Source organism: Ovis aries, chromosome 7, assembly GCF_016772045.2.
Source record: "Ovis aries strain OAR_USU_Benz2616 breed Rambouillet chromosome 7, ARS-UI_Ramb_v3.0, whole genome shotgun sequence".
NCBI lineage: Eukaryota > Metazoa > Chordata > Mammalia > Artiodactyla > Bovidae > Ovis > Ovis aries.
This window is the reverse complement of record NC_056060.1, coordinates 16,283,578-16,307,837: the sequence shown is the minus strand read 5'-3', so window position 1 is coordinate 16,307,837 and position 24,260 is coordinate 16,283,578. Positions and strand designations below refer to the sequence as shown.

At 40.9% G+C, this 24,260-nt stretch overlaps 1 protein-coding gene across 7 annotated transcripts in view; it reads right to left on the bottom strand.

Moving 5' to 3' along the window:
* Positions 1 to 24,011, bottom strand: part of KIF23 (kinesin family member 23) — a 47,643-nt gene extending 23,632 nt beyond the window's left edge. For all 7 annotated transcript variants that reach the window (XM_015096843.3, XM_027971531.2, XM_042252113.1 and 4 more), the window contains exons 1-4: positions 23,858 to 24,011; positions 20,944 to 21,013; positions 19,818 to 19,946; positions 10,483 to 10,588 (exon numbers count right to left, since the gene is read on the bottom strand). In XM_015096843.3, coding sequence (XP_014952329.1) covers positions 10,483 to 10,588; positions 19,818 to 19,946; positions 20,944 to 21,013; positions 23,858 to 23,868 — 316 coding nt within the window. In that variant the 5' untranslated portion in view covers positions 23,869 to 24,011. The remainder of the gene's footprint in view (positions 1 to 10,482; positions 10,589 to 19,817; positions 19,947 to 20,943; positions 21,014 to 23,857) is intronic.
* Positions 24,012 to 24,260: the final 249 nt, after the last annotated feature.

Genomic DNA, 24,260 nt, shown 5'->3' with positions numbered 1-24,260 from the left:
TTAATTATTCCAACTACTAAAAATAAAGAATAATTATGAAATATAATAGAGGTACTAATTATTGCTACAATGGCAATCACATTACAATATATAAATGATCTAATTATACATATAAGGTGCTGTAACCTTATAAATATATACAAATTATATATATTTGAATTAAAAAGATAAGTAGCTTTTTGCAATTGTAAAAAAAAAAGCACTAGAAAATACAAGAATAATCTCAAGTAAAGAACATAACCTGATATCAAAAGCAACTAGAGAAAGAACAAACAGAACTCAGAGTACAAAGAGAAATCATAAAGGTTGGAGCAGAAATAAATGAAACAGAGATGAAGAAAACCACAGAATAGAGCGATGAAACTAAAGGTGGTTATCTGGAAAGGTATACAAAATTCACAAACCTATAGCCAGACTCCTCATGAAAAAAAGGGAGAGGGATCAAATCAAGAAAATTAGAACTGAAACAGGAGACTAGAGAAATACATACAATCAGGAGTTCAGTTCAGTTCAGTCACTCAGTCGTGTCCAACTCTTTGCGACCCCATGAATCGCAGCACACCAGGCCTCCCTGTCCATCACCAACTCCCGGAGTTCACTCAGACTCACGTCCATCGAGTCAGTGATGCCATCCAGCCATCTCATTCTCTGTCGTCCCCTTTTCCTCCTGCCCCCAATCCCTCCCAGCATCAGAGGCTTTTCCAATGAGTCAACTCTTCCCATGAGGTGGCCAAAGTACTGGAGTTTCAGCTTTAGCATCAGTCCTTCCAAAGAACACCCAGGACTGAGCTCCTTTAGAATGGACTGGTTAGATCTCCTTGCAGTCCAAGGAACTCTCAAGAGTCTTCTCCAACACCACAGTTCAAAAGCATCAATTCTTCGGCGCTCAGCCTTCTTCACAGTCCAACTCTCACATCCATAGATGACCACTGGAAAAACCATAGCCCTGACTAGACAGACCTTTGTTGGCAAAGTAATGTCTCTGCTTTTCAATATGCTATCTAGGTTGGTCATAACTTTTCTTCCAAGCAGTAAGCGTCTTTTAATTTCATGGCTGAACTCACCATCTGCAGTGATTTTGGAGCCCCCCAAAATAAAATCTGACACTGTTTCCACTGTTTCCCCATCTATTTGCCATGAAATGATGGGACCAAATGCCATGATCCTTGTTTTCTGAACGTTGAGCTTTAAGCCAACTTTTTTTTTTTTACAATTAAGTGTTTGCCAATAAAATGGGTAACATAGAAGAAATGGACACATTCTTAGAAAGGTATTATCTCCCAAGACTAACTCGGAAAAAAGAAAAAATATGAAAAGATCAATCATAAGTACTGAAATTGAAACTGATTAAAACCTCCAGCAAACAAAATTCCAGTATCACATGGCCTCACAGGAAAATTCCATCACACATTTAGGGAAGTGTTAACACCTATCCTTCTGAAAATATTCCAAAAAATTTCAAAATTAGGAACACTCACAAACTCATTCAACAAGGCCACCATCACCCTGACAGCAAAACTAGACAGGGATACCACAAAAAAAGAGAAAATTACAGGCCATTATCTTTGATGAATAAGGACACAAAAATTCTCAACAGAATACTAGCAAACTGAAATCCGACAATATATAAAAAAAAGTCAGAGCATAACCAAGTTGGATTCATCCCAGGATTCCAAGAATAATTCAACATACATAAAATCAATGTGATACACCACATTAATAAAAGAAAAGACAAAAGCCACATGTTTAGCTCAACAGCTACAGAAAAAGCGTTTGACAAAATTCAATATCCATTCATGACAAAAATCCTTCTGAAACTGAGTATAGAGGGAACATATCTCAATATAATAAAAGCTATTTATGACAAAACCACAGAAAATGGTGAAAAGCTGAAAGCCTTCCCACTAAAATCTGGAATAAGACAAGGATGTCCACTCTCACCACTTCTCTTCAACATAGGATTGGAAGTGCTAGTCACAGCAATCAGACAAGAAAAAGAAATAAAAGGCAATTACATTGGTTGGAAAGAGGTAAAATTGTCATTATACACAGATGACATGATAACATATACAGAAAACCCTAAAGTAGTTTTTCCACACAAAACCACTAGAACTGATAAATTCAGCAAGCTGTAGCAGGATACAAGATTAATTTTGTATCCATACAGAAATCAGTTCCATTCTAACAATGAAATAGCAAACAGTGAATGTAAATAAACAAGAAATGGAGGGACTGGGAAGCCTGGCATGGGATTGTGAAGAGTTGGACACTTGGCATCTGAACAACAACAAATAAACAATCCCTTTTAAACTCACACCAAAAAACATAAAATGCTTAGGAATGAATCTCACCAAGGAGGTAAAAGACTTATATAGTGCGAACTACAAACCGTTAATAAAGGAAATTAAAGATGATTCAAAGAAATAGAAAGATATATGCCACGGTCGTGGATTAGAAAAACTAATTTTTCTAAAAGGGGCAGATTACCCAAAGCACTCTACAGATTTAATGTGACTTCTATTAAATAACCAATGGTACTTTTCACAAAAATCAATTCAGTTCAGTCGCTCAGTAGTGTCCGATTCTTTGCAACCCCATGAATCGCAGCACGCCAGGCCTCCCTGTCCATCACCAACTCCCGGAGTTCACACAGACTCGCGTTCATTGAGTCAGTGATGCCATCCAGCCATCTCATCCTCTGTCGTCCCCTTTTCCTCCTGCCCCCAATCCCTCCCAGCATCAGAGGCTTTTCCAGTGAGTCAACTCTTCCCATGAGGTGGCCAAAGTACTGGAGTTTCAGCTTTAGCATCATTCCTTCCAAAGAAATCCCAGGGCTGATCTCCTTCAGAAGGGACTGGTTAGATCTCCTTGAAGTCCAAGGAACTCTCAAGAGTCTTCTCCAACACCACAGTTCAAAAGCATCAGTTCTTCGGTGCTCAGCCTTCTTCACAGTCCAACTCTCATCCATAGATGACCACTGGAAAAACCATAGCCCTGACTAGACAGACCTTTGTTGGCAAAGCAATGTCTCTGCTTTTCAATATGCTGTCTAGGTTGCTCATAACTTTCCTTCCAAGGAGTAAGCGTCTTTTAATTTCATGGCTGCAGTCACCATCTGCAGTGATTTTGGAGCCCCAAAAAATAAAGTCTGACACTGTTTCCCCATCTATTTCCCATGAAGTGTTGGGACCAGATGCCATGATCTTAGTTTTCTGAATGTTGAGCTTTAAGCCAGCTTTTTCACTCTCCTCTTTCACTTTCATCAAGAGGCTTTTAGTTCCTCTTCACTTTCTGCCATAAGGGTGGTGTCATCTGCATATCTGAGGTTATTGATATTTCTCCCAGCAATCTTGATTCCAGCTTGTGCTTCTTCTAGCCCAGCGTTTCTCATGATGTACTCTGCATAGAAGTTAAATAAGCAGGGTGACAATATACAGCCTTGACGTACTCCTTTTCCTATTTGGAACCAGTCTGTTGTTCCATGTCCAGTTCTAACTGTTGCTTCCTGACCTGCATATAGGTTTCTCAAGAGGCAGGTTAGGTGGTCTGGTATTCCCATCTCTTTCAGAATTTTCCACAGTTGATTGTGATCCACACAGTCAAAGGCTTTGGCATAGTCAATAAAGCAGAAGTAGATGTTTTTCTGGAACTCTCTTGCTTTTTCCATGATCCAGCAGATGTTGGCAATTTGATCTCTGGCTCCTGTGCCTTTTGTAAAGCCAGCTTGAACATCTGGAAGTTCATGGTTCATGTATTCCTGAAGCCTAGCTTGGAGAATTTTGAGCATTACTTTACTAGTGTGTGAGATGAGTGCAATTGTGTGATAGTTTGAGCATTCTTTGGCATTGCCTTTCTTTGGGTTGGAATGAAAACTGACCGTTTCCAGTCCTGTGGCCACTGCTGAGTTTTCCAAATTTGCTGGCATATTGAGTGTAGCACTTTCACAGCATCATCTTTCAGGATTTGAAATAGCTCAACTGGAATTCTATCACCTCCACTAGCTTTGTTCGTAGTGATGCTTTCTAAGGCCCACTTGTTCACATTGCAGGATGTCTGGCTCTAGGTGAGTGATCACACCATCATGATTATCTTGGTCGTGAAGATCTTTTTTGTATAGTTCTTCTGTATTCTTGCCACCTCTTCTTAATATCTTCTGCTTCTGTTAGGTCCATACCTTTTCTGTCCTTTATCGAGCCCATCTTTGCATGAAATGTTCCCTTGGTGTCTCTAATTTTCTTGAAGAGATCTCTAGTCTTTCCCATTCTGTTGTTTTCCTCTATTTCTTTGCACTGATGGCTGAGGAAGGCTTTCTTATTTCCCCAAAATAGAACAAATAATACTAAAATTAACATGAAACCAAAAGACCCAGAATTGCCAAAGCAATCCTGAGGAAAAAGAACAAAGCAGGAGACATAACTCTCTCAGACTTCAGATAATACTACAAGGCTATAGTAATCAAAACAATAAGATATTGGCACGAAAACAGATAGGTAGGTCTACAGAACAAAATAGAGAACCCCAAAGCAAACCCACACACCTATAAAAAACTAATCTTTTTTTAACAACTAATCTTTGATAAAGGAAGCAAGAATATACAATGGAGAAAAGACAGTGTCTTTGGCAAGTGGTGTTGGGAAAGAGGACAGCCACATGTAAATCGATGAAGGGAGAACATACCCTCACACCATACACAAAAATAAACTCAAAATGGCTTAATAATATAACCAATCCTAAGACACTGGGAGTTCCCTAGTGGTCTACTGGTTAGGATACTATCCTGCATGCCAGATGGAATGGGCAGAAAGCAAACAAATAAGAGGATATCATAAAACTTCTAGAAGAGAACATAGGCAAGATGTTTTTGACATAAACAGTAACAAATGTTTTCTTGGGTTAGTCTCCCAAGGCAATAAAAATAAAACCAAAAAGAAACAAATGGGACCTAACCAAACTTACAAGTTTTGCACAGAAAAGGAAACCATCAACAAAATGAAAAGACAACCAACAGACAGGGAGAAAACATTTGCAAAAGATGTGACCAACAAGGAATTAATGTCCAAAATACAAACAACCTATGCACCCTGCTTATTTAACTTATATGCAGAGTACATCATGTGACATGACAGGCTGGATGAAGCACAAGCTGGAATCAAGATTGCAGGGAGAGATATCAATAACCTCAGATATGCAGGTGAGCCCACCCTTACAACAGAAAGCAAAAAGGAACTAAAGAGCCTCTTGATGAAGGTGAAAGAGTGAAAAAACTGGCTTAAAACTCAACAATCAAAAAACTAAGATCATGGAATCTGATCCCATCACTTCATGGCAAATAGATGGGGACGCAATGGAAACAGAGACTTTATTTTCTTGGGCTCCAAAATCACTGCAGATGGTGACTGCAGCCATGAAATTAAAAGACACTTGCTCCTTGGAAGAAAAGCTGTGACAAACCTAGACAGTGTATTAAAAAGCAGACATTACTTTGCCAACGAAAGTCCATATAATCAAAGCTATGGTTTTTCCAGTAGTCATGTATGGATGTGAGAGTTCGACCATAAAGAAGGCTGAGTGCCAAAGAACTGATGCGTTTGAACTGTGGTGTTGGAGAAGACTCTTGAGAGTCCCTTGGACTGCAAGGAGACCAAACCAGTCAATCCTAAAGGATATCAGTCCTAAATGTTCATTGGAAGGACTGATGCTGAAGCTCCAATACTTTGGCCACCTGATGCGAAGAGCCAGCATCACTGGAAAAGACCCTGATGCTGGGAAAGATTAAAGGCAGAAGGAGAAAGGGATGACAGAGGATGAGATGGTTGGATGGCATCACTGACTCAATGGACATGAGTCCGAGCAAGCTCTGGGAGATGGTGAAGGACAGGGAAGCCTGGCATGCTGCAGTCCATGGGGTCACAGAGCAGACAGAACTGAGCAACTGAACAACAACAACATGCATCTCTTTTACAAAAACAATCAACCCAATCATAACATGGACAGGAGACCTAAACAGACATCTCCCCAAGGATGACATACAGGTGGCCCAGAGGCACATGAAAAGATCATCAGCATCACTAGTTCTTAGAGAAATGCAATTCAGAACTAAAATAAGGTACCACTTCATATCAGTCAGAATGACCCTCATCAAGCAGTCTACAAACAACAAATGCTGGAGAGGGTCTGGAGAAAAGGGAACTCTTCTGTATTGTTGGTGGGTTTGTAAATTGGTATACCACTAAGGAGAACAGTATGGAGGTTACTTAAAAACCTAAATTAGAGCTATTATAGATGCAGCAATCCCATTCCTGGACATATATCTAAAGAAAACCATGTTTTGAAAGGATACGTGCACCCCAGTGTTCATGGTTTACAATAGCCAAGACATGAAAACATAAATGTTCACTGACAGATGAATAGATAAAGATATGGTGTACACACATACATACACAGAGATACTGGAATACTACTCAGCCACAAAAAAAAGAGAATGAAACACTGCCATTGCAGCAACAAGGATGGATTTAGAGATGACCATACAAAGTCAGAAAAAGACAAATAACATGATAAAACTTATATCTGGAAATATACAAATCAACATATCTACAAAACAAAAACAGACTCACAGATATAGAGAATAGATTTGTGGTCTCAGAGGGAAGGGAGTACTAGAGGGAAGGAGTAGGAGTTTGGAGTTAGCAGAGGCAAATTATTATACATAGGATGGATGAACAAGGTCCTATTATATAGCACAAGGAAATAGATTTACTATCCTGTGACAACCATAACTGAAAATATAAAAAAGAATATACACGTGTATAACTGAGTCACTCTGCAGTACAGAAGAAATTAACATAACATTGTAAATCAACTATACGTCATTTAAAAAAAAAAGGTACTCCCAACAAACAAAAGTCCAAGACCAGTTTCACAGGAGAATTTTATCAAATGTTTAGAGAATAGTTAACATTGATTCTTCTGAAACTCTTCTAAAACTGCAGAGAAAGGAACTCTCCCAGACTCATTCTATAAGGCCATTATAATCCTGATACCAAAATCAGAGAAATTATCACAAAAAGGAAAACTATAGGCAAACATGACTGAGGAGTATAGATGCAAAAATTCTCAACAAAATACTAGCAAAGCACAACCAACAATACATTATCAACTACAAACTGGCACTTGCCAAGAGCATTTGCCAGCAACTGAACAACAAGAGCATTTGCCACCTGAACCCTATGCTGCTTCAGCTGCCAACCTTCAACACCCACCCTGGGGAACTCAGGGTGGAGACTGAGTCACTCTGTGCTCTAGGGAAACTGGTGGAACAGGTCTTTAGATAGATATTTTCAGGACCTGATTTCATGATCCAAATCCTTGCCTCTCTTCATATCTAGAAAATCAGTAAATCCCTTCATAGTGACATCAGCTGATGACTAGCAGAAAAGCTTTTTTAAAGTAAGGGCTTGATTGCATTGAACTCCCCCTTCACCAAAATCTTTTTGTTGACTTCCCCCCACTACCTCTTTAAACCAGTCTCTCAGAGCTATCTGAGGTGCTGTCTCCTGGGCTGCAGTCCTCATTTTGCCCCAAATAAAACTTAACTCGCAACTTTGAAAACTCATCTTTTCAGTCAACACATAAAAAGGATCTTAAACTATTATCAAGTGGGATTTATCTCAAGAACACAGCTTTCTTCAGTTCCCACAAATCAATCAACGTGATACACCACATTAGCAAACTGAGGAATATATGCAGAAAATGCTTTTGTCAAAAACCTCTCCAGAAAGTGGGCATAGAGGGAACACACCTCATCATAATAAAGGGCATATATGACAAATCTGCAGTTTATGCCCATACTCAATGGTGAAAAGCTGAAAGCATTCCTTCTAAGATTAGGAACAAGATGAGGATGTGTACTCACCACTTTTATTTAACATAGTGTTAGAAGTCCTAGCCACAACAATTCAAGAAGAAAGTGAATAGGAAGTCCAGAAGGAAAAGAAGTAAAACTGTCACTGTTTGAAGATGACATGATGACACAGAAAATCCTAAAGATGCTACAAGAAAACTACTACAGCTCCTCAATGAATCTGGTAAAGCTGCAGGATACAAAATTAATACACAGAAATCTCTTGCATTCCTATACACTAACAATGAAAGACTAGAAAGAGAAATTAAGGAAATAATCCCATTTACTATCACATCAAAAAGAATAAACCTAGGACTGACCCTACCTAGGGAGGCAAAAGATCTGTACTCTGAAAACTACAAGACACTGAAGAAAGAAACTGAAGATGACACAAATGGAAAGTTATACCCTGTTCTTAGATTGGAAGAATCAATACTGTCAAAATGACTACACTACCCAAGGCAATCTACAGATTCAATGCAGTTTCTCTCAAATTTCCAATGGCATTTTTCATAGAACTAAAAATTTTTTTTTTACATTTATACGGAAACACAAACACCCCAATAATCAAAGCAATCCTTTGAAAGAAAAATGAAGTGGGAGGAGTAAGGCTCCCTGACTTCAGACTATACTACAAACCTACAGAAATCAAAATGCTACAGTACTGGCACAAAAAGACACTAGAGGTCAAAGGAACAGGAAAAAAAGCCCAGAAACACACACTTATGGTCAATTTGCGACAAAGGAGACAAGAAGATACAATGGAGAAAAGGGTCTCTTCAATAAGTGGTGCTGGGAAAACTCGACAGCTACATGTAAAAAAAAAAAGAAATTAGAATACTGTCTAACACCATACACAAAAATAAACTCAAGATAGATTAAAGACCTAAATTTAAGGCCAGATACTATAAAGCTTAGAGGAAAACATAGGCAGCACACACTCTAACATAAATCACAGTGAGATAATTTTTAGACCCACCTTCAAGAGTAATAAAAATAAAAACAAAAATAAATGGGACCTAATTAAAATGTAAATCTTTTCCATAATAAAGGAAATCATCAACAAAATGAAAAAACAACCAACAGACTGGGAGAAAACATTTGTAAATGATGTAACCAACAAGAGATTAATCTCCAAAATACAGTTCATGCAGCTCTACATCCAAAGCAATCACATAAAAAAACGGACAGAAGACCTAAATAGACATTTCCCCCAAAGAAGATATACAAATGGCCAAGAGGCACATGCAAAGACGCTCAGCATTTCTAGTTATTAGAGAAATGCAAATCAAAACTGCAAAAAGATACCCCTCACACTGGTCAGAATGGCCACCATCAAACAGTCTACACACAATAAATGCTGGAGAGGGTGTGGAGGTAAGGGAACCCTCCTACAGGGTTGGTGGGAATGTAAATTGGTATACCACTAGGAGAACAGTATGTAGACTTCTTAGAAAACTAAAACCAGAGCTACCATAGAAGGCAGCAATAGCACTACTGGGGCATACATTCCGAGCAGACTATGGTTTGAAAGGATACATGCACCCCACTGTTCACTGCAGCGCTGTTTACAATAGCCAGGACATGGAAGCAACCCCAAATGTCCATCAACAGATGAATGGATAAAGGCATGGTACATATATCAAATGGAATATTACTCAGCCATAAAAAGAATGAAATAATGTCATCTGCAGCAACATGGATGGACCTGGAGATTATCATACTAAGTGAGTAAATGAAGCAAATCAGACAGAGAAAGACAAATATCACATGATATCCTTTAGATGTAGAACCTAAAAATATATATATATACCAATAAACTTATTTATAAAACAGAAACAGTCTCACAGACTTAGAAAACAAACTTATGACTACCAGAGGTTACCAGAGAGGGATAAATTGGGAGTTTGAGACTGACATACACACACTACTATATTTAAAATAGATAACCAGCAAGTACTTACTGTATAGCACAGGGAAATCTACTCAGTATTCTGTAATAACCTATATGGGAAAAGAATCTGGAAAAGAATGGGTATATGCACAACTGAATCATTTAGCTGTACACCTGAAACTAATACACCACTGTAAATCAACTATGCCGCTGCCGCTGCTGCTGCTGAGTCGCTTCAGTCGTGTCCGCCTCTGTGCGACCCCATAGATGGCAGCCCACCAGGCTCCCCCGTCCCTGGGATTCTCCAGGCAAGAGCACTGGAGTGAGTTGCCATTTCCTTCTCCAATGCATGAAAGTGAAAAGTGAAAGTGAAGTCACTCAGTTGTGTCCGACTCTTAGCGACCCCATGGACTGCAGCCCACCAGGCTCCTCCATCCATGGGATTTCTGGGCAAGAGTACTGGAGTGGGCTGCCATTGCCTTCTCTGTAAATCAACTATACTCCAATATGAAATTTTTAAAAATAAGTGAATTAAAAAATAAAATCAACTGCTCAAAAAAGTAGGTTTAACACAATCCTGACAAATTAACTGAGTTCAAGGCCAAACATAAAGTAAATATGTAAGTATCAAAAAAGTTTTACCAGAAGAGAAAAAGTAAAATTCGGCAAAACTCCAGAATCATACCATTTTTGCCATGAATGAGGTCATCTACCAAGGGATTAGCCACGACATCGAAGAGCTCCTTTTGGGTAGTATGAGTGCCAAATACTTGTTTAAATGAATACTGAGTCTGTGGAGAAGGAAAAAATAAAAAGCACATAAATGGAATCGCACTATATCTAGGATAGAAATACATCTGCTTAAACACATTCAGATGTTTCCTTATGAACACTTAAATCTAGACATGAAAAGAAAAAATATCAGTGGACTCTCACTTGGAACCTTTAAAAAGTCAGGACATACTTAAATTATACCAGTTATAAACTGGTAAATATTTATGGCTATAGTACTGAAGTATAGTATGGTCACAACTACCGAAGGGTTTTATATACATATATATGTATAAAAGTACATATAGAGAAAAGTCTTAAGTCTACTTATGCTTCATACACTAAGGCTGATTTTGTTTTAATTGACAAAGAAGATCAAAAGGTATTATACCAATTCAGTCACAGTTTTGTGAAAATCCTTAAGCATTACTTCATATACTACTTTACTGCTTTTTTTAAAAAATAAAGGTATCATTCTAAAATAGCACAACAGTAAAAAATTAAGAGTTTTGATGTATTGCTTTTTTTAAACTAGAAAATAACTGTCAATATAATCTCATCTGAGGCTGTTTTTTTTTTTTTTTTTGCCACACTGCAAGGCATGCAGGATCCTAGTTCCCTGATCAGGAATGGAACCCATGCCCTCTGCAGTGTAAGGATTGAGTGTTAACCACTGGACCCCCAGGGAAATCTTTGATCTGTGTTCTAATGTAAAATAAATTTTAAATAATTGTGACCTTTAAAGTACAGTAATACTTCAATTCTCAGATCTTTCAACATATGACATAAAGTAGAGCTGTACTATCGAAAATATTACCAACCTCCAACTGAAAAATAAGATTAGGGACTGGGGTAAACAAATACATTTCAAGGTAAACTAAAATGACCTAACTGTCCAAAGACTGGAATTCTATTCTATTTTTATTATTTCCTAGTTTTAGTAGCTTGTAGGCATTGCAACTATTTGTAAGGCCTCCCCAGACAACCATTTTGCTTTTTTGCATTTCTTTTCCATGGGGGTGGTATTGATCCCTGTCTCCTGTACAATGGCACGAACCTCATTCCATAGTTCATCAGGCACTCCATCTACAGATCTAGGCCCTTAAATCTATTTCTCACTTCCACTGTATAATCATAAGGGATTTGATTTAGGTCATACCTAAATGGTCTAGCGGTTTTCCCTACTTTCTTCAATTGGAGTCTGAATTTGGCAATAAGGAGTTCATGATCTGAGCCACAGTCAGCTCCCGGTCTTGTTTTTGCTGACTGTATAGAGCTTCTCCATCTTTGGCTTCAAAGAATATAATCAATCTGATTTCGGTGTTGACCATCTGGTGATGTCCATGTGTAGAGTCTTCTCTTGTGTTGTTGGAAGAGGGTGTTTGCTATGACCAGTGCATTTTCTTGGCAAAACTCTATTAGTCTTTGCCCTGCTTCATTCCACATTCCAAGGCCAAATTTGCCTGTTACTCCAGGTGTTTCTTGACTTCCTACTTTTGCATTCCAGTCCCCTATAATGAAAAGGACATCTTTTTTGGGTGTTAGTTCTACAAGGTCTTGTAGGTCTTCATAGAACCGTTCAACTTTAGCTTCTTCAGCGTTACTGGTTGGGGCATAGACTTGGATTACCGTGATATTGAATGGTTTGCCTTGGAGACGAACAGAGATCATTCTGTCGTTTTTGAGACTGCATCCAAGTACTGCATTTTGGACTCTTTTGCTGACCATGATGGCTACTCCATTTCTTCTGAGGATTCCTGCCCACAGTAGTAGATATAATGGTCATCTGAGTTAAATTCACCCATTCCAATCCATTTTAGTTTGCTGATTCCTAGAATGTCGACGTTCACTCTTGCCATCTCCTGTTTGACCATTTCCAATTTACCTTGATTCATGGACCTGACATTCCAGGTTCATATGCAATATTGCTCTTTACAGCATCGGACTTTGTTTCTATCACCAGTCACATCCACAGCTGGGTATTGTTTTTGCTTTGGCTCCATCCCTTCTTTCTTTCTGGAGTTATTTCTCCACTGATCTCCAGTAGCATATTGGACACGTACTGACTTGGGGAGTTCCTCATTCAGTATCCTATTATTTTGCCTTTTCATACTGTTCATGGGGTTCTCAAGGCAAGTATACTGAAGTGGTTTGCCATTCCCTTCTCCAGTGGACCACATTCTGTCAGACCTCTCCACCATGACCCGCCCGTCTTGGGTTGCCCCACGGGCATGGCTTGGTTTCACTTAGTTAGACAAGGCTGTGGTCCTAGTGTGATTAGATTGACTAGTTTTCTGTGAGTATGGTTTCAGTGTGTGGTTTCTCGGACACGACTGAGCGACTGAACTGAACTGAACTGAACTGAGACATTGCAACCGTTCCTGTCGGTGTCTTGAATTTCTTTCAGTTTTTGCTCCATGAACATCAATGCTGTTATTTGGTGCCTGAGCATTCACTAGAATTTATTATGGATTATAGCCTTTATCACGTGGCCCCGTTTCCCTGTTTTATACCTTTTATCTTAAATTAAACCTGCTCAGATATCAATATCATAACCCTTACGAAAACTATTAGCAGTTTTGTCCCCCAAAAGGAGACTGTATAGATTAGGACTGAAATACATCATCATCATCATAACAGCAGCTCACAATACTAATCATGTCTCAAACACTGTCTAGCATGTCACACACTTACTTCAGCTAACTCTCACCTTTGTCTTTATTCCAATGCTATAAAACAGCTTTGAAAGTGAAAGTCATTCAGTCGTGTCCAACTCTTTGTGACCCCATGAACTTTATAGTCCACGGAATTCTCCAGGCCAGAATACTGGAGTGGGTAGCCTTTCCCTTCTCCAGGGGATCTTCCCAACCCAGGGATTGAACTCAGGTCTCCTGCATTGCAGGTGAATTCTTTACCAGCTGAGCCACAAGGGAAGCCCAAGAATACTGGAGTGTGTAGCTTATCCCTTCTCCAACAGATCTTCCAGACCCAGGAATCGAACTGGGTTCTCCTGCATTGCAGGTGGATCCTTTACCAACTGAGCTATGAGGAAAGCCCTTTAGAAAACACCTTTAGAATTCACAGAAAAACAAAGAATCCTGGAACTGAAAGGATACACACAGGATTGTGTGACAGGTCAATCAGATGACCTCCAAGTCTTCATGAACAAACCCCACCCTCTTCCAGGTGAAGAAAACTGAGGCCAAGAAGGAACTTGCCCAAGCCAATGAAGCTAACTGCTGTCAAAGCCATTTCCATTCTAACATTTTTCCCATTATCCAGTGTTGCCTTCTGTCACAAGACACTGAGAACTTTTAATCCCACCGAAGATTTTGTACTATTTACATATACATGAAATTAACTCTAATAAAAGTAAAATTCAGTAAGTTACTTCTCAACTATTTTACATTCTCAAAGCCCCACTCTTCCATGCCTTCCCAAACCATTCCTTCATGCTTACTCCATTTTACTGAGTATTTGGCCAACTGGACACATAAGGTGCACATCCCCTAGAAGTGCATATCTACAGACTGTGATAAGTGCTATGAAGGAAGTATAGACTACAGACCAGGACAGAAGGAGGAATGGTACTGCTTCTGACGGGGATGGTGTGGACAGACTCTTGGAGAAGGTGGTTTAAGCTAAACCTGAGGATGAGGAGCCATCCTGCTAAGAGCTAAGGCAAAAGGCCTGAGGCAGGATTCTGGCTTATCCAAGCAATTGGATGAGTACTAAGAGGTGAGGTTAAATAGGATTTTCCCATTTTAAAACTTTATCCTTTAGAAGGCTTTAAGAGGAAAAGTGGTGGGGAGGGTATAAAGTAAGAGTTTGGGATTAGGAGATACAAAGTACTAAGACCCTGATACTGGGAAAGATTGAAGGCAGGAGGAGAAGGGGGCAACAGAGGATGAGCTGGTTGGATGGCATCACTGACTGAACGGACATGAGTTTGAGCAAACCCTGGGAGAAATAGTGGAGTACAGGGAAGCCTAGTGTACTGCAGTCTATGGGGTCACAAAGAGTCAGACACAACTTAGCGACTGAACAACAACATATATAAAATAGATAAACATCAACATCCTACTGTATAGTACAGGCAGGTGTATTCAGTATCTTGTAGTAAACTATAAAGGAAAAGAATATGAAAAAGAATATGTACATATATGTATAACTGAATCACTTTGCTGTATACCAGAAGCTAATACAACACTGTAACTTAACTGTACTTCAATTTAAAAAAAAAAGGAAAATAGTGAGGTCTGACTTCTGCTTTGACTGGCTGCTCTGTGACAACAGATCAGAGAAGATTCAGAATAGAAGCAGGTGGTCCAGCTGGCTTCAGCATAGTCTTGTCAATGCCACTCAAAGTGTGGTCAGCAGGCGAGCCAGTGCCCCTCTGAGGGCTTTCTGTCTCCTGTCCAGGGGAAGTAATTACAGAGATGGAGAGTAATTGCTCAGAACCTCTATAGTCATTTCACATGGCTGCAACATCCCAGCATGTGATCAGTGAGCTTACTCTGAACAGATTATAAACCAGTTCTCCTTTGTCTAACTTTGCCTAACAATTGTGTAACAGTTTCTTGTGGCAAAGCTGCATAAAAGTATCAGTCACAATGCACTGAAAATAAAAAAGTTGATTCTTCACCATAGACAGTTTGAGAAGCACTAGTCTCCATAATTAAAACAGACCTCAGACAAGGGTAGCAGCAGTGGAGACAGAAATAAAAGGACAGTTTCAAGAGTAGAACTGATAGGATCTACTGATGGACTAGATATGAGGGGGTATAACACAGAAATAACTCCAGAGAGAATGAAGGGATGGAGCCAAAGCAAAAACAATACCCAGCTGTGGATGTGACTGGTGATAGAAACAAGGTTCAATGCTGTAAAGAGCAATATTGCATAGGAACTTGGAATGTCAAGTCCATGAATCAAGGTAAATTGGAAGTGGTCAAACAGGAGATGGCAAGAGTGAACGTCGACATTCTAGGAATCAGCAAACTAAAATGGATTGGAATGGGTGAATTTAACTCAGATGACCATTATATCTACTACTGTGGGCAGGAATCCTCAGAAGAAATGGAGTAGCCATAGTGGTCAACAAAAGAGTCCGAAATGCAGTACTTGGATGCAGTCTCAAAAACGAAAGAATGATCTCTGTTCGTCTCCAAGGCAAACCATTCAATATCACGGTAATCCAAGTCTATGCCCCAACCAGTAACGCTGAAGAAGCTGAAGTTGAAAGGTCCTATGAAGACCTACAAGACCTTGTAGAACTAACACCCAAAAAAGATGTCCTTTTCATTATAGGGGACTGGAATGCAAAAGTAGGAAGTCAAGAAACACCTGGAGTAACAGGCAAATTTGGCCTTGGAATGCGGAATGAAGCAGGGCAAAGGCTAATAGAGTTTTGCCAAGAAAATGCACTGGTCATAGCAAACACCCTCTTCCAACAACACAAGAGAAGACTCTACACATGGACATCACCAGATGGTCAACACCGAAATCAGATTGATTATATTCTTTGAAGCCAAAGATGGAGAAGCTCTATACAGTCAGCAAAAACAAGACCGGGAGCTGACTGTGGCTCAGATCATGAACTCCTTATTGCCAAATTCAGACTCCAATTGAAGAAAATAGGGAAAACCGCTAGACCATTTAGGTATGACCTAAATCAAATCCCTTATGATTATACAGTGGAAGTGAGAAATAGATTTAAGGGCCTAGATCTGGTAGATGGAGTGCCTGATGAACTATGGAATGAGGTTCGTGCCATTGTACAGGAGACAGGGATCAAGGCCATCCCCATGGAAAAGAAATGCAAAAAAGCAAAATGGCTGTCTGAGGAGGCCTTACAAATAGCTGTGAAAAGAAAAGAAGCAAAAAACAAAGGAGAAAAGGAAAGATATAAGCATCTGAATGCAGAGTTCCAAAGAATAACAAGAAGAGATAAGAAAGTCTTCCTCAGCAATCAATGCAAAGAAATAGAGGAAAACAACAGAATGGCAAAGACTAGGGATCTCTTCAAGAAAATTAGAGACACCAAGGGAACAGTTCATGCAAAGATGGGCTCGATAAAGGACAGAAATGGTATGGACCTAACAGAAGCAGAAGATGTTAAGAAGAGGTGGCAAGAATACACAGAACGATACAAAAAAGATCTTCATGACCAAGATAATCACGATGGTGTGATCACTTACCTAGAGCCAGACATCCTAGAATGTGAAGTCAAATTGGCCTTAGAAAGCATCACTACGAACAAAGCTAGTGGAGGTGATGGAATTCCAGGTGAGCTATTTCAAATCCTGAAAGATGATGCTGTGAAAGTGCTGCACTCAATATGCCAGCAAATTTGGAAAACTCAGCAGTGGCCACAGGACTGGAAACGGTCAGTTTTCATTCCAGTCCCAAAGAAAGGCAATGCCAAAGAATGCTCAAACTACTGCACAATTGCACTCATCTCACACGCTAGTAAAGTAATGCTCAAAATTCTTCAAGCCAGGCTTCAGCAATACGTGAACTGTGAACTTCCAGATGTTCAAGCTGGTTTTACAAAAAGCAGAGGAACCAGAGATCAAATTGCTAACATTCGCTGGATCATGGAAAAAGCAAGAGAGTTCCAGAAAAACATCTATTTCTGCTTTATTGACTATGCCAAAGCCTTTGACTGTGTGGATCACAATCAACTGTGGAAAATTCTGAAAGAGATGGGAATACCAGACCACCTAACCTGCCTCTTGAGAAACCTATATGCAGGTCAGGAAGCAATAGTTAGAATTGGACATGGAAGAACCGACTGATTCCAAATAGGAAAAGGAGTATGTCAAGGCTGTATATTGTCACCTGGCTTATTTAACTTCTATGCAGAGTACATCATGAGAAATGCTGGGCTGGAAGAAGCACAAGCTGGAATCAAGATTGCTGGGAGAAATATCAATAACCTCAGATATGCAGATGACACCACCCTTATGGCAGAAAGTGAAGAGGAGCTAAAAAGCCTCTTGATGAATGAAATGAAGTGAAAGTGGAGAGTGAAAAAGTTGGCTTAAAGCTCAACATTCAGAAAACGAAGATCACGGCATCTGGTCCCATCACTTCACGGGAAATAGATGGGGAAACAGTGTCAGACTTTATTTTTTGGGGCTCCAAAATCACTGCAGATGGTGACTGCAGCCATGAAATTAAAAGACGCTTACTCTTTGGAAGAAAAGTTATGAGCAACCTAGACAGCATATTGAAAAGCAAAGACATTACTTTGCCAACAAAGGTCCGTCTAGTCAAGGCTATGGTTTTTCCAGGGGTCATGTATGGATGTGAGAGTTGGACTGTGAAGAAAGCTGAGCGCCAAAGAACTGATGCTTTTGAACTGTGGTGTTGGAGAAGACTCTTGAGAGTCCCTTGGACTGCAAGGAGATCCAACCAGTCCATTCTGAAGGAGATCAGCCCTGGGATTTCTTTGGAAGGAATGATGCTAAAGCTGAAGCTCCAGTACTTTGGCCACCTCATGCGAAGAGCTGACTCACTGGAAAAGACTCTGATGCTGGGAAGGATTGGGCGCAGGAGGAGAAGGGGAAGACAGAAGATGAGATGGCTGGATGGCATCATGGACTCAATGGATGTGAGTCTGGGTGAACTCCGCGAGTTGGTGATGGACAGTGAGGCCTGGCATGCTGCGATTCATGGGGTGGCAAAGAGTCGGACACGACTGAGTGACTGAACTGAACAGAAAAGTGAAAGTGAAAGTTAGTCAACAGTCCTGTCTGACTCTTTATGATCCCAGGCACTATAGCCCACTAGGCTCCTCTGTCCATGGAATTCTCCAGGCAAGAGTACTGGTGTGGGTTGCCATTTCCTTCTCCAGGGGATCTTCCCAACCCAGGCATCAAACCCAGGTCTTCTGCATTGCAGGCAGATTCTTTACCAACTGAGCTACCAGGCGAAGCCCCCAAGAAAAAGGTAGGGACAAGGTTTCTGGTTTGAGCAAATAGATGGTGGTGGTGTTATTTACTGACAAGAAAAAACAAGAGAAGTACTGATCTAGAGGGGAAAAAGAATCATGAGTTCTTTTGGACATGCCATGGTATCCAAACAGTGGACGTTCCAGTTTAGAGAAAAATGTAGGCTGAAGATAAAAATTCCAAAATTATTACCATGTAATCAATGTATAAAGCTATGGATAAAAGACAGTACATGGAAATTTCGAGGGGGAAGACAGAACAGTGCTGCTGAGAAACAGATTATGATGAAGACAAAGAGGTGTCCATCACATCACATCACCAGAGAGGTCACTGGTAGGCTTCTGAGCAACAATCTCCCAGAGTAGGGTACATAAAAGAGTAAAGGCATCTACAAGAGCTGATAGCCTGAATTAATCTTTTGTTTTCTGCACTCCCAGAGTCCATTTCTTTAAGCACATCTCTGTCTTACCTATGAGCATTAGTTGCTTAGCGTCTGTGCTCCCAGCTAAGTTGTAAGCTCCATAAAAGCAAGAATCATGTCTTATTCATTTTTAAAAGTCTCCTTCCACCCTCCAGCTTAGCACATGTTTACTGAACTGAACTCTTTGCTTGTTTACAAAAATAAAAACACTTCATAAGAAATTGATACAAGTACACAATGCCTATTATGTTACTTCAATCCCACACATGGAACTATATATATATATTGTAACTGCCTAGTACAGTCAGATTGGAGAAGGCAGTGGCACCCTACTCCAGTACTCTTGCTTGGTAAATCCCATGGACAGAGGAGCCTAGTAGGCTACAGTCCGTGGGGTCGCGAAGAGTTGGACAAGACTGAGCGAGTTCACTTTCACTTTTCACTTTCATGCATTGGAGAAGGACATGGCAACCCACTCCAGTGTTCTTGCCTGGAGAATCCCAGGGATGGTGGAGCCTGGTAGGCTGCCGTCTCTGGGGTCGAACAGAGTCGGACACGACTGAAGCGACTTAGCAGCAGCACAATCAGATATCATTCCACATTAAACTATCCCTAACATATGCTCTAAAAAGCAATAAATATCCAGTATAAGAAATTATCATCTAAAAACAATCTTTTAACTTCAGTATACCAAAGGTGTGTTTATAAAGCCCAGAAATTAGACACTCTTAATATGGTAGGTAGTTAGACTGAAGTAAATAAGTCTTTTAGTCAAGTGGAAACACAGGAATTTTGTCATATTTAAAAAACAGAAAACCAATTCAAGAAAAAACCTATCAATTAAAAACAGTTGGTTCCAATCAGAATTACCTCCTTATAGTCTCCATTTCTGTTGAGTCTGAAACCCTCAGGAGTATGAAGCTGAACTGTTGTATTATTGATTACTTCTATGCAACACTCTTGCTCAGGAAGGCTCAGTGGGCGTACCCTACAGTACACCTGAAAATACAAGAAGGTGCTTAAACAACAAAGGTTGACTTTTTACCTGACTTTTCCTTCATTCATTTATTCATTCATCAACCCACATTTGGCATCTACACTTGAGAGCTACATAAACTTAGAGCTACGAAAGCCAAAAATCTGCTACCCAATTTGCTGACTGTCAAATGCAAACAGATATATTAGATATGAGAAAATTTTAAATGCACATAAAATCAAAACTCTAAAAATCAAGAACATGTCACACAATGAAAAATATCTGAAAAGCTGTTAGGATTGTTTGGAACACAATATACTAAAGTGAGAGATTCAAAACGTCATCTTCTTAAGCAGTAATAGGGTTGGGAGAAAACTGTTCGCTGTATACGCAAAGCATCTGGTTCCTACAACTCAGATCAAAGATAACACTCCAGTGCCAATGACGGGAAAATTAAAACAAACAAACAAACACAAAAGAAAAAAACAGAGCAAGCCAATGTTCTTTTATTTGCCATTTGCTTTTAAAAGTTCCCAAGCCTGAAACTAGTGAAGTTCATAGAATAGTCACGAGATAAATGAAACTGTTCTAAACCAGTCTATGAAACGTGGTCCCCAAAAGCATGGAGTTTGGGGCTTTACTCTTGAAGTATGCCATAAGTTACTATATAACTGTCGTAAAGATAGGAGAGGATGTTCATCCAAGCACAAAATTTCTCCCCATCCCAGAGACTATGAAGAATATCTCCAACATAGTTGAAGAATATTTTTTCATTATCTAGCTTTTCAAATATAAGTAGTTATAGGAAGTATGCAACTGACAACCAGACTAATAAATTTACTAGACTAATAAATCCTACATAGAAACAGAATTTCAAAGCTGGAATCAGCCTTAAGCAATTTAGTACAGTCCTTTTAGCCAAATGTTGTTTGATTCCACTTCCACATCTCTGTCCCTTTCAAGCATACAAAACATAAAGGGACTGAAGAAAGAATACACAAATTCACAGGCAGATCTTACCCCAACTGGGTCTTTAAGACTCGTTTGGGATCCTTTTTTCACTGGTGGTTTCCTGGGTGTCTTAGTCCTCCTGGTCATAGAAACAAAAACATTTCAGTTCAACACTAACATATAAAAACCTAACCTATAATTCATACAGAGACAATCTTCCTAGGGGTTATAAAATTATTCTTTAGCAGTTTCAAAACACTATGCCCCAAATACTATGAATACGTACAATCTACCTTAGTAGAAGAGTGTTTGTGACATGCGAAACTTAAAGTAATTAAAATTTGTCTTAGGAGACATTTGTGGCACCAAAAACAGAAATAACAGGCCCCAAATGGAGTTATCTGTACTAAGTTCCATGTCACCAAATTGTGACTTAATACCTAACTTACAGTTCCAACCACTCCCAATAGAAGAATCTTAAACCAGTCAATCTGGAATTACCTGGTCAGCACTGGTAAAGCGATCTGTCTGACAGACCCTGCCATAGAGTAAAGGATGTTCACCTTGCTACAAACAATCCACTCATTGCTAGTATATAATTCCTTTGTTCCACAGTTCAGTTCAGTTGCTCAGTCGTGTCCGACTCTTTGCGATCCCATGAATTGCAGCACGCCAGGCCTCCCTGTCCATCACCATCTCCCAGAGTTCACTCAAACTCATGTCCATCGAGTTGGTGATGCCATCCAGCCATCTCATCCTCGGTCGTCCCCTTCTCCTCCTGCCCCCAATCCCTCCCAGAAGCAGGGTCTTTTCCAATGAGTCAACTCTTCGCATGAGGTGGCCAAAGTATTGGAGTTTCAGCTTTAGCATCAGTCCTTCCAAAGAACACCCAGGACTGATCTCCTTTAGAATGGACTGGTTAGATCTTGCAGTCCAAGTAACTCTCAAGAGTCTTCTCCAACACCACAGTTCAAAAGCATCAATTCTTCGGCGCTCAGCTTTCTTCACAGTCCAACTCTCACATCTATTACATGACCACTGGAAAAACCATAGCCTTGACTAGACGGACCTTAGTCGGCAAAGTAATGTCTCTGCTTTTCAATATGCTATCTAGGTTGGTCATAACTTTTCTTCCAAGGAGAAAGCGTCTTTTAATTTCATGGCTGCAGTCACCATCTGCAGTGATTTTGGAGCCCAAAAAAATAAAGCCTGACACTGTTTCCACTGTTTCCCCATCTACCCCCCCATAAAAATCTTCCATTTTGTACAGCTCTTAGGAACACTTTTCTATCTGCTAGATAGGATGCTGTCTGATTCATTAATCATTGAATAAAACCTGTAAGATCTTTACAATTTACTCAGTCAAATTCTGGTTTTTTTAATATCTACTTATAGTTCTGTATGTTAAGTGGTTTGCTTTCTTGACCAACAATTTTACAGGCATTACAAATTTGAAAACTCAACAGATAATTGAGCACACTTATCTCAAAAGGCATTTCATAAAGCACACATGTTATGCTTAGCCCATTGCCAAGGCAGACCAAGTGATTAATTTCTAAATTATAAAAATGCAGATGGAGAAATCCACTCTTTGATCAAGATTCATGTCTTTATTTTTAAAGAACAAGTGACTACTGAATTCTCAAAACTATCATCCTTTGTTCCCAGACAAAATGTGGTCCCCAAACTGCAATTTTGTGCTGCCTTAAGTGGGGGCAGTAGAAAAAGATATTTTGGTTTATTTCACCATTTCTCTAGTATGACACTCCCCGCTTCCCCTCCATTTATCTACAGGCGGGATAAACATTTAACACTAAGTGAAATTATTGGCTTGGACTATACAGGTTTTTAAAATACTTTCTCAGCACTTTCCCAATGAAACAATACAAATTCGTGTTTTAAGTGCAAAATATTATGGTAGGTTTACTTAAACCCAACATTTTTTTTTTCTCCAAAGATAAAAATTTTGACTTTAGCCTCTGAAGAAAACAAGCTGGTTTTTTTTTTTTGCAAACGACTAGCTATATCATGGGAGAAGGCAATGGCACCCCACTCCAGTACTCTTGCCTGGAAAATCCCATGGATGGACGAGCCTGGTAGGCTGCAGTCCATGGGATCGCAAAGAGTCGGACACAACTGAGAGACTTCACTTTCACTTTTCACTTTCATGCATTGGAGAAGGAAATGGCAGCCCACTCCAGTGTTCTTGCCTGGAGAATCCCAGGGACGGCGGAGCCTGGTGGGCTGCCGTCTCTGGGGTCGCACAGAGTCGGACTCGACTGAAGCGACTCAGCAGCAGCTATATCATGATGATGATTATAAAGTTAACCTTCTTTGCACAAGTATTTCGTCACCCAGTAGCGGTCAAGGAATTAGGCTGCGGCGCAAATGTCAACCAACTACGCGAGGAATGTGGGCGTTTGTGGCCGGGGGCGGGGTTGTCTGAGACCAAAAGAACAGAGCAAAAGGAACTGGCCTACACCCGAGGGTCGCAGCCCCGAGGCTACCGAGTTAGACTAGGAAAGGCAGGCAGTACGCCCGGATGCCAAGGGCTCTTCAGGAGCTGAGACCACCTACCCAACCCCAAACCCAGGACACAACAGCAGACCCACCCGCGAGACGACCCTCGACCCTCACTACCTGGGCAAAATGCAACCCGCGAGTGCGGGCGGCCAGGGAAGGAAAGGGGCATTAGAGAAAGGATTGGAGGCGGCGGTCCCGGCCCAAGCCTCCCGCCCCTCCCAACGTGGGGCCGCCCTTCGCGGCCGAGTGTAGCCAGGGCGGGGAGCCAGGCGCCCGACTCCGCGAGGCGCGGAGCTAGACGGGGTGGACGAGGACGGGTCTTCACGCCCGTCTCCCCCTGGGCGGTCCTGGTGGGGGGCTTGGTGGTCCCGGGCGGCAAGGGCTTGGTGCCCACGGCGCGGCCGGGGGCCTGCCGCGGCGAGGGGAGGCGCCGGCCCCAGTTCCGCAGCCCAGTACTCACGCTGGCTTCATGGTAGTAAGCTCCGAACTGCCCAGACGCGCGCGCGGGGGATGCCGGACTCGGTCGGGGGTTGACGAGAACGGCGGGGCTCAGGGACCGGCCACAGGGACGGCGACTCCGCGACTCAAGCGCGCCCGGCGCTTGAGGAATCTGTGAAACGCCGCTGAGGGGCCAGGTGAGCTCGCGCCCGGCGCATTTCAAACAGGCCAATCAGCGCCCGCCCACGGGAGGGGCGTGGCCTCAGAAAAAGCGCCTGCTCAGTAGGAGGTGGTGCTCGTCTCCTAGGCGACCGACGCAAAACAGTGCATTGGCAGCCTGGTGTCTGGGCTCCAGGGCTGGAGTGGGAAGCTAGGCTCAGATATTAAGAAATAAATCCCATCCGTATTCTCTGAGGACACTGAGA